This window comes from Acomys minous (genome assembly GCF_964271855.1).
Source record: "Acomys minous genome assembly, chromosome: 16".
In the NCBI taxonomy this organism is placed as follows: Eukaryota; Metazoa; Chordata; class Mammalia; order Rodentia; family Muridae; genus Acomys; species Acomys minous.
The window spans coordinates 37,499,370-37,510,662 of NC_140498.1; the positions used below are offsets into that span (position 1 = coordinate 37,499,370).

At 53.7% G+C, this 11,293-nt stretch overlaps 1 protein-coding gene across 1 annotated transcript in view; it reads left to right on the forward strand.

Annotated features, from left to right (window-relative positions):
* The window catches only part of NEURL1B (neuralized E3 ubiquitin protein ligase 1B), a 29,241-nt gene extending 19,472 nt beyond the window's left edge, over positions 1–9,769 (forward strand). Inside the window, exons 3-5 of the mRNA XM_084763478.1 lie at positions 6,419–7,111; positions 8,692–8,817; positions 9,163–9,769. Of these exons, the coding sequence (XP_084619604.1) occupies positions 6,419–7,111; positions 8,692–8,817; positions 9,163–9,407 (1,064 nt within the window). The 3' untranslated portion in view covers positions 9,408–9,769. The remainder of the gene's footprint in view (positions 1–6,418; positions 7,112–8,691; positions 8,818–9,162) is intronic.
* Positions 9,770–11,293: the final 1,524 nt, after the last annotated feature.

Consider the following 11,293-nt stretch of genomic DNA (forward strand, 5'->3'; position numbering starts at 1 on the left):
AGCACTTGGGAGGCAGGGGTAGGTGGATCTCTGCGTGTTAGAGGCCTCCCTGGTCTAGTTTGTGAGTTCCAGGGCCAACTGGCCTATAGAGTAAGAAGCTTGTCTCAAACACAAAACAATGATGTGGAAAGAACACAAACAGGAAAGTGGCCGTTTCAAAAGGCACAGTTGAGTGGCCTTGAGCTGATGTGGTCACCTGTGGTTTCATTGTAGTTCCTCATACCCAAGGGACCCCAGATCTGGTCTCTCTTCCTCCCGTGAATGGCAGTCACTCACTTGTTTTCCTCTGAGCCGGCAGCCTGCACTTGAAACAACCCGACCTAGACTCGGGAGGTTATGAAGGGAGAGTAGGTTCCTTAGGGAAGCCAGGCACAGCCCTGCGTGCAGCTTGCCTGCAAGGAGATACACAGGGTAGAGTGGACAGACAGACAGACAGACAGACAGACAGACAGACAGACAGACAGACACACTTACCCACATGTCAAGCTTCCCTCACTGAGGCTCTTCTCTGCTAGAGGTAGCCGCTGTTTGATCTTTCTACAAAGCTCCTTGTGAATGGATGGACACATCACACTGGAGGATGCTTTGAATTGTTTGCTTGTTTTCATGGGAAGATGGTTTATATAGCTACATAATTGGGCTGTTCTTGGTTTTTTGTTTGTTTGTTTGTTTGTTTGTTATTTTTTGGAGAGGGCGCCCACTCCTCCACTGGACATGGAGCTGACTCTGTTGTCTCCCCAGAAAGGAAGAGGCCACAGAAGATCTCAGTGTTGAGCAGCAGCAGCAGGCAGGGACAGGAGAGGCCGTGTGCCTAGGTCTAGCTCTCCACATGCCAGCTGTGTCGGGCCCTCTCTGAGCTTTGTTTCTTCTCACCTGTAAAGCGGGTTTATGATGGTGCCCACGTCGTGGCATCATCAGCAGGGTTATAGGAGATGGTGTCTGATGGGTGCGTGGCCTGAGACACCGAAGGCGCTTGAACAGCAGTTGGGAAGCAAGGGCCTCCGCTGGCTCCCTTGTCGGCAGGGCCTGTGTCCCAGGTTCAGGCAGTCAGACTGCGAACAGCACTGCTCCATGCTGGGGCCTCACTTGGGCGTTCTAACCACTCCCCCCAGCCCACCCTTTTCCCTTAAAGGTTTCCCATGAAGGCTCTAGAACCTTCCCAAACTTCCCTCCACCCTCTATCCTCCTCTCCAGCCCATGCCGCTGTGAGCAGACAGGAAATGGTAGCCACACAGGAGCAGGGCAAGTGGGCTAGGGTTTTTTTTCTTTTTACATACAGATTGGAGGCTGGCCTTGATGACTGGCTGAAGTAGGGGGACACACAGACCCCCTCCTTTCATTTTGTCATTCAGAAAATTTGCACGAAAAGCCCACCACAGCACCGCAGTCTGTGACCCTTAGCGGGAAGTAGCCAGAGCCCACCTGTGTAAAACAGCGAACTTCAGCCTCCGCTTCCTTATTTGCAAGTCATCCCCGAGCTGTGCCAATTGGTGAGATGCCACCCCCACCCCCACTCCCCTGGCACAGAACAGTGGTCACACTACCCTTAACAGGGACAGTGAGGTCAGGAGGAGCTCTGTCTCTGGGACATGGAGGTCATGTAGCTGCATGGTAAGAAGGTGAGCCTTCTAACCAGCCTGGTCTCAGATGGCACTCAGTATGGCACTAGGGTCCTGAACAAGGCTGAACTCAGTGCCCAGGCATGTGAAAGACACTGGCTTCTTTCCTCTCTTGCCCCTTGTTGACATAAGACACATACATTGTCCCTAGGGCCTGACTCCACCTTTCAGAGCATGGGCAAACAGCCGGCTTTTGAGAATTTCCTTCCCTCCTGTGTGTGTGTGCATTTGTGTTGCTTTTTTTTATATGTATGAGCGCGTGCCTGAGTGTATGTATACACATCACGTGTGTGCGTACGGTGAAGGCCAGAAGAGGGCGTCAGATCACCAGGAACAGGAGTTACAGGCAGTTATGAACCACCGTGTAGATGCGGGGCACTGAGCCTGGTCCTCGGCAAGAGCAGTAAGTGCTCTTAAACACTGAGGCATCTCTTCGGCTTCAGCCCCATTTACAGTTAGAAAGAGCAACAAAACCATTTCCGGGGTTGGATCCGTGGGGGAAGCATCTGGCTCCATAAGTGTGTTTTCCCCTTCCTATGGGAAAAGCAAGTTGAATTGCTTACATGTGAGTAGAGAGATGGGGGCGGAGGGGAGGATCAAGCAGTTTCACAGACCTGCCAATCATTTCCGGGAGTGAACAAGAACGGTCAGGGCCACGGAACGCTCAGGTGATGCCCTGGGATGTCTGGGGATTAGTAACAGTTTGTGATGCTTTCTTTCATTTTTCCTCCAGATTTAACAAGGTTGCGCGGGTTTGGGGAGGGATAGTTAAAAATAAGAGGAGCCTGGTGAGTTGGTGTATGCCTTTAGTGAGACAGAGGCAGGTGGATGTCTGTGAGTTCAAGGCCAGCCTGATCTACATAAGAAAGTTCCAGGCTGGCCAGAACTACATAGCAATACTTTTGTCTAAAAAATAAAAATAAAAATAAAAATAAAAATAAAATCAAAGGCTGTAGCTCAATGCCAGAACTCTCTGAGCATGTAAGGCTCCAGGCTTGACCTCAGCACTGAATAAAACTTTTCAAATAACAGTCAATCAGTGGATGTTAAGCCTCCGTGACTCAGTATGAAGAACAGGCACTGGGTGTGGGATGATGTAATGTACGACCCTGAGTGATCCCTGGGAAAACTGGGCTTGGGGAGAGAGGTACAAATAGGGACCGCGCGACAGCCAGTGTCTGATTTACCCTGTGTACCCCAGACTTCTGAGGAGGCGACTTAATTGCTTTAAAATCCTCAGCCATAAAAATCTCAGAATAAAAAAAAAAAAAATATATATATATATATATATATATATATATATATATATTACCCTTCATCGCCTCCTCACTTCTCATACCCTCAAAATAAGGCCTGAGAAGCCAGACCCAAAAATGACATCAGGGTAGGGCCATCAGACAGCGCAATGAAAATACAAGACGTCTAGTTAGACTTGAACTTAAGATAAACAAAACAGAAAATTTAGTACGAGTACGTCCTGTGGCAGGATTTGGGGCATGCTCATACGCCACCACCACTACCACACCACACACCCCCTCCCGCAAAAAAAAAAAAAAAAATTTGTTTATCTAAAATTCAAATGCATCCAGGCTTTATTTCATCTGGCACCACAGGCCTGGGAAACACAGTCCTGGTCTTTGGGGACCGTGTCTTCACTGCCCCAGAGCTCGAGCCAAGTTAAAAAGGGCCTGCCTACGCACTGCATACAGCTTTTGGCCTGGTGGAAGTGTGTACCCTGGGTCTTTCTGCAGTGGGTCCAGCTACCACACTGGAGAGGCCAGGCCCAGAGCACAGTTACCCCCCCCCCCCCGCTGAGGTAGAAATCCAGGTTCTGAGAAGGGAAGCCACTAGCCTTGAAGCTCCTGATCTGCAGGGGCTGGATTTGTCTGTATTTGGCTCAGCAGCTCTGAGCCCTGGCTGTACACTGAGTCCCCTGGGAGGTCTGTTAAGTCTCTGTTTAGGCTGCACCTAAGCCAATGACAGCAGGTCTGGCTCCCAGCACCCAGCGTACCCAAGGCTCTCAGGTGGCACAGGCTGTGGCCAAGACTGTAATTCTGAGGGAGCCCTTTGCATTACAGTACCTGCTTTCCTCCCCTACCCTATAGTCGCTCTGAGATGAAATTTCTTTAGACCTCATTTCCGCCTATTTGCGTGTGTGATCACTGGCCCATGCCACACACGCCAGGCCTGTCTCATCAGTTAGTGCGCCCGGGACAGCTTGCAGATAGGGGACCGAGGCTTCACATGTGTTCTCTGCTCTCTCTTCTCCCAGAAGAATGCTGCAGTGTCCCGGGATGCTGGCTAAAGGACATCCATCCCTCTTCCCAGTGCAAAGGGGTCTGGGTCCAAGTGGTCATCCTTCCTCTGGCCAGAGGCTGGTCAGGTTGAACATATACCACACCAGGGCCATAGCATCACAGGCTAGACAGTCTGAAATATCTGGTTGCTTTGATACCATGTAAGGGCAGGAAAGGGCACAGAGCCTTGCAACTACCTGGTAAAAAGCTGTGCCTGGGGTGGCTATCTTCACTTCTTGCTCTGCTGCCATTCTGCAGGCTTCTTCCTCAGCTTGGCTGTCCCATGGGGCCAACAAGGGGCCCTCCTGCTGTGACAGTCCTGAGTCCTACCAGCTGCTTTTTCTAAGTCTCAAGACTTACTGGCCTCAGCCACCCATCAGGGTTCACACCCCCATCTCTTGGCTTGTGGCCATAGGCAGGGGGTGGGGTCCTAGTGACTGACCAGGTTGAGGGACCCCGGCTCCTCAGGTTCTAGCAGTGACAGTAGGTTCTCTCCGAGGGAAACCTGGGTGTGGGTGCAGAAGCCAGAGCAGCAGTTCTCCACGGGCCTTGCAGGGCAGCACGTCCCTGTCCTGAAAAACTACACACCCTCTGCTGCTGAGGCAGAGGCCCTGGAGTCTGTGCTAGGTGCACTCACTTTCTTAAGTTGTGTACTACAGCATACATGAAACACACGTAAAAACAGTGCACACGGGGCTGAAGAAATGGCCCAAGCAGTTAAGAGCACTTGCTGCTCTTCCAGAGGACCCTGGTTCTATTCTTAGCACACAGTATCTCAAATATCTCATAAGTATCTCTTCTAGGTTCTGTGGGCACCAGGCATCCAAGTGGTACATATATACATATATGCAAGCAAAACATAAATAAACATAAAAACCACAAAAATATTTTTAAAGTACATATAAACATCTTAAATATACATTCAGCTCTTAGATCTACCCAGCCTCTGTGTGTGTGTGTGTGTGTGTGTGTGTGTGTGTGTGTGTGTGTGTGATATAAAGATAAGTATGTTTGTATGTAGCAAGACCATTTCCCCTTACCGACCGCCCGGTCTGAGAACATCCGCAAGCCTTGGATGCCAAGTCTAAGCCAAGTCAATCTTCCACCCACTATAACAAAATACCCGAGGCTTTGCCGAGAAGTCTGTTTAGTGTGCTGTGCAGGTAGAAAGACCAGGCCAGGCTGCCTCTCTGATCTGGCCTCTGGCGGGGCCTCTGGGAGCTGCCATCATTGTGACAGCCGCGCAAGCTGAAGCTGGAGAGAACCCAGGTGGGAGGGGGGCCGGGGGGCCATGCCTGTTCTCCTCATAGCAAGCCATTCTCACAGGACTGAGTTACTCCTCAGCCGAGCATGGCATGCACTGAGCCCCGCCTCTCAGAACTTGCGCTACTTCTTAATCTAGGTCCCAGCACGGGGAACCCCAGTGGACTTAGCAAACGCTTGCTCCCGAGCTCCCAAACGCACGCCCCACCCTCCAGCCGCCTACCTACCTCTCTCTCACGCCCCAGCCTTGCACTGAGCCTGCTGGGTGGAACCCTTGACTCTCCCCAGTACCCCACTGTCAGCAAATGGCACCTTCCACCCTCACGTCCTCCCCCACCTCCATTCTGTCATGTGTCCTGTCACTTCTGTCCCCGGTGGCATTGTGTTAAAGAACCCTGAATCTGAACAAGACCCGCTGGGTTCTGTGCCAGGTCCTGCCCCCTACCCCTTGTGCCCCAGCTCCCGTCTTTGCTAAATGGCAGTGGTAAAAGTTCTTACCTGCCAGCTGCTGTATTGAGACACATGAGCCGAGGTTACCTGGCCTGTGCTGGAGCCCTGATATGGCTGATGGTGCCCTCTAACCAGGGAGACAATAGAGGGTCTTCAAATGTCCAGATGTGCAAGTGTATGAAAACCTCTGGAGGCAGAGAGAAAAGGACAAAGGAAGGAGGCAAGAAGTTGGGCATGGTGCATGACCCCCAGGACTTGGGAGACTAAGACAGAGGGTCACAAGTTCAAGGACAGCCTGGGGGCGGGGGAAGGCAGAGTCAAGGTGGAGAGAAAAGAAGACCCTTCCAGAGTAAGAGGAGGTCAGGTACAGCAATGACGGAAGTTGGGAGCATTTAATCCAGTCCAACGACCACCCTGCAGGTCAGGGGAAATGGGGGCCTGAGTCTGGGGCCAAGAGGATTTGGGGTGCGGTCCAAGGGGGTTATGAGTCAGAAGTCAGGTAAATCTGGGGTCCAGGGCCTTAAGTCTAGGGGCTCAGGAGTGGGGCTTGGGGTCAGGGATATGAGATACTGAGGAGCTAGGGTCTGGAGGCTTGTGTCTGAGGTTGGGCGCTGTCTAAGGTCCAGGTCTGAGTGTTGGAGTGTTAAGTTGGAGGTCGAGGGAGCTTGGGGTGCAGGATCTGAGGTCTGGGGATGGCGGTCAGGGGCAACTTGATTCCAGGGGCCTTAAGGCTTCAGGGACTGGGTCTGAGGTCGGGAGGCCTCCTGATGCCCCTCCTTTGTCCCACAGAGAGCACCTTTGCAGACACCCTGACACCTCTGCGCCTGGGCCAGGCCCGCCTCAGCGCCTGCCCCCCTCCCGGCAGCCACGATGCCGCCAACTTCGACAACAACGAGCTGGAGAACAACCAGGTGGTGGCCAAGTTGGGTCACCTGGCTCTCGGTCGCCCCGACGCCTCCGTCCCGTGCGTGGCCCGCGAACGCGCAAGGCCCGCGTCGTCGCCCGCTCTGTTGGACGCCGAGCTGCGCTTCCACGCCACGCGTGGCCCCGACGTGAGCCTGTCCGCCGACCGCAGGCTGGCTTGCGCGCCCCGACCCGAAGGCGGCCGCACGCTGGTGTTCTCCGAGCGGCCGCTGCGGCCGGGCGAGAGCCTGTGCGTGGAGGTGGGCCGGCCGGGGCTGGCGGCGCCCGCGGCTGTAGCCTTCGGCATCACGTCGTGCGATCCCGGCGCGCTGAGGCCGTCCGAGCTCCCCGCCGACCCCGCCGCGCTGCTGGACCGCAAGGAATACTGGGTGGTGGCGCGAGCCGGGCCGGTGCCCAGCGGCGGTGACGCGCTCAGCTTCACCCTGCGGCCGAGCGGCGACGTTCTGCTGGCGGTGAACGGGCGCCCGCGGGGACGCCTGCTGTGCGTGGACACCTCACAGGCGCTCTGGGCCTTCTTCGTGGTGCGCGGTGGCGTGGCGGGCCAGCTGCGCCTTCTGGGTGAGTGTCCCGGGATCTCCCAACAGGAGTTCCCTGTAGTAATATGGGGATTACTAGTAATAGCAGTAACCGGCTGCTGTCGGGGCTTGGCCGGGAGATGTAGTTTTTATTTCCTTTATGATGAACTTTACTAGGATTTTTTTTTCGAAAATGCATAATGCATATTAACTTTAAGAGATGAGGGCAATTCACTGACACAGAGAGGAGCAGCTTGTGGAGAGAGAATAGAGGGAAGGTTTGAGCCACCTTGCTTTGAGAAAATTCTTATCTTTGCTCTTAGCAGGAATACGCAAAGAGAGCAGAAACTGTGGGCCAGGCCAGCTGAGGACAGGATACACACTTACTGTGTATGAGATGCTGTTAGGGACCCCTGCAGAGTGTGACATTCTCTGTAGCAGAGGGGCTACCTTCCGAGTTTAGGGGAGTGAATGCAGTGGTCAGGGAAGTCTTCCCAGAGAGCACAGCGCCACCCTCCCTTTCCAACTTATAGCAGAAATGGCCGCCATGCTACTGTGTTGCCGTTGACTCAGTGACCTGTGAATCCACATGACATCTTTACACAAGACAACAGAAAGGCAGATTTCACAATCCAAGAGTCACACAGCCCTGAAGTGCTGGGCAGATCCCACTTTGCCACAGTCCCGGGTCTCAGTGCCCTGCTGGGTGGAATAAAATGCTGTGTACCCTGTGATGTTGCCCTGAGGATGAAATGCCCCCAGCAGGTGTCTGGCGCAGTGTACCAAAGCTACAACCTGGGTGTCTGAGGAGGGCAGAGTAGGGGCAGGGTGTCCGTGGCCTTTGGCTAGGATACGCCAGGTTTTTTGTTTGTTTGTTTGTTTGTTTACTGTTATTATTGTTGTTATTGACTCACCTAATGCAATATTGCAGCCTGAGACACGTTCCCCAAGTCCCTATTACCACAGCTAATGTTCCTTCAAGCAGAGTAAAGGAGGCATCTCTCTTTCTTCCTAAGAAAGGACATGTATTCTGAATTAGCACTGAGCTTGGGCAGGGAGAAATGCCTGCAATCTGGGATCCTGGAGCCGTGACAAAACCCCGTTTCTAAGGTCCCTAGGCAAAAAGTGTAGGGTAACTCAGAAGTCTGGGAGTCTCTTGGACGGATTCAGGAAAGCTAGGTGATGAAGCCATGCCACCAGGACAAGCCTGTGCTGGCCCCACTCTCAGCCAGCCCCTTGCCTCTCCCGTGCCAGGATATGTGCCCTTCCTTGAATCACCATCAGATTAAATCGCCTTTGGGTTTGGCCTGGCATCCCAAGGCTATTTTTGAAATAGGAGCTATATTAGAGCTGTAATGTAATATACATACATTGTACATCATATAAATTATATAATATACATTATATTATATAGTATAGTATAATAGAGCTATGGCTATTATATATGCGCCCAAATAGGGATGGGGGCTGGGCAGGCAAAGCACAGACATCCACCACATTGACAGAGCCCTGGACAGTCACCTGATCCATTATGAGACAGAATGGGTGCAGGGCTATGAGAAGGAGCACTTAACAGGGCCTGTGCCACCCTCACGCCCCTGACAGAGTCCCTTTGACTCCCAGGTACCCTGCAGTCCAGCCCTGAGACCACAACTCCATCAGGGTCTTTCAGCGGCTCTCAAGATGACAGTGACTCAGACATGACCTTCGGTGTCAACCAGTCTTCCTCTGCGTCAGAGTCGTCTCTGGGTAAGGAAATACAAGCCCCACCCCCGAGGGCACAGGGCTTCCTCGTGGCATGGGTCCTTTGGCTATGCCAGTGGCCTTGGCTTTTGCCGGCTGAGCAGGCCTACTGTGTGTTTCCGTTGCTCCTGCCCCTTCTTTCCACTGTGCTCAGTGGAAGCCCAGAGGCTGCTGCTGAAGGCAGTTTACCTCTGTGCTTTGTGGGAACAGTGCTATGAAAAATGGGTAAGGCCCGAGAGGCAACTGAAGACGGGACTCTGTCCACCATGGGAGCACTGCATCTGTGGGGTTTCCCAGCAGAGCCTTCCTGAAAACCACGTCATTAATGATGTCCTATCTCCCTCCTGGCAGTGACAGCCCCCAGCTCCCCACTGAGCCCCCCAGTGTCCCCAGTCTTCTCTGCACCTGAGCCGACAGGCAGCAGGAATGGAGAGTGTACGGTGTGCTTCGACAGCGAGGTGGACACGGTCATCTACACGTGCGGACACATGTGCCTCTGCCACAGCTGCGGCCTGCGGCTCCGAAGGCAGGCACGGGCCTGCTGTCCCATCTGCCGGCGGCCCATCAAGGATGTTATCAAGATCTACAGGCCGTAGTAGCCGTGCAGCTGGCTCGGCCAAGGCGAGGTCACCTTTCTGAAGCCCCTGCTAGGTGGGCGACACCATGGCTACCAGGGAGCCCAGGGTCGGGAGCCGTCGTCTCTCGTCTGCCACTCTGCAGCGATGAGCAAGGCGGGACAGGTGTGGAGGTGAGACCCTGGGGGCCAGAGCCCAGGCAAGCATTGCTTCTGGCTCAAGACACGCCATCGCCCCCAAAAGCCTGTCCCGAGATTCAGCTCAGGAACTGCCTGGCAGATCACCTGCCTCTTGGTGACCTTCAACTGGGAAGGGGTGCCCTCTGTCTGTGCAATGCTTCTTTGGGGTTGGGTTGAGTGTGTGTGTTGGGGGTGGGGGGTGGGGTGGGGGGGAGACAGCACAGAGAATGACTGAGGTAGGGAGAATGTGCAGGGATCCGTCGTCTCCTGGCGGGTATTTAACACTAAGGAATGTGCAATCGTGGCCCAAAATGTTAATGTGATGGCTGTCCACTTTTCTGGGCATGTGGTTTTTTTTCTCTGCAGCGGGCTAGCTTTGAACACACGAGGCCTGAACCTACACAGAACTCCCTCAATGGCACTCAGATTTGCTACGGGAAAGCAAAAAATAATTCACTGTTTACAGCACCCGAGCAGCAGCTCCTGCTGAGGGGGAGGGTGGGCGGAGAACACCCAAGAACAGGTGGCTTTCGCTTTTCTCACTCTGAGTAGGATTGTCCGTCCCGCCTGCGGCAGCTGAGGACAGGTGCACAAAGATCTAGCCCTGTAGTCTCCTTCATCCCCAGGCAGCAGTGAAGTAAACGCCGCCCCTCAGCTCCGTCCCTAAGGCACTGGAGTTTTGTGACGTCCCTCCTATTCTCTGGGATTACGAAGGGCTGTGGGCGTGTCCCAGTGCGCAGCTGGCAGAAGGTAGAAGGCCCAGACCCCCTACCTGGTCTATGTCTCGACCCTCTCCTTTTCCCCTTGATTATTACAGTGTTAAGTAACATGCTTGTTAGGTAGTCAAGGAGAGCTGACTGAAAATGCTTCCCACTCCTGGGCCTGTTTGCTGGCATTTCCCTGGCCTTATCCCCCTCTCACTAGGCCAGACCTGTTTCCGTAAGGCTGATGGTTTGGCCAGTTCATGTTCCTCCCTTCTGAAGAGCCCGGGATTCCTGGATGCGCGTCCACCTGCCCTGAGTTATACCTTTAGAGGCGTTCTGTGGCCTCTCCGTTTCTTTGTTCCTACTTGGCCGCCTGGTGCCAAGCCACTCAGGAGACCCACTCAGTTCTCTGAGAAAGCTTGAGACACCTTTCGAGGAGCAACTGTTTGCCTCACAGCTCCTAACCTGGCCTTCTCGTGCTCTGAGGGAGGGATAGGGGAAGAGAAACATTCAGGAAGTGAGATTCATGGAACAGGCTTTGACAGGAGCCATGGACCAGCCAACAGCAGCCCAAGCCCCAGTCAGTGCCCCCGGGTGGCTGGAGGCCTTGGGCCTGCGCTCTGGCCCAACCACAGCCTCCTTCTTTTCTTCCCAGGAGCAATTGTTGAGAGCTGGCTTTTCCTTAGGGACTTCAGGGCGTACATCCACCTTTCCACTTTGTGGTGAATTTCTTCCTCCTCCTCCTCCTCCTCCTCCTCCTCCTCCTCCTCCTCCTCTTCTTCTTCTTCTTCTTCTTCTTTTTTCCCTTTGGTGGTGGTGGTAGTGGATTGGGTTTTTACTCTATAGACTGGGGTGGCCTCGAACTCAAAGATCTACCAGCCTCTGTCTCCCGAGCACCGGGACTAAGGGTGTACGCCACAGCCGTCCTGATGCAGCTGAATCTTTTAAGGAGCTATGGGAACCCCTTGTTTGCCTGGGTGAGAGTCTGCGAGTGAGGCACCTAGGATACCCAGATCAATTTGCT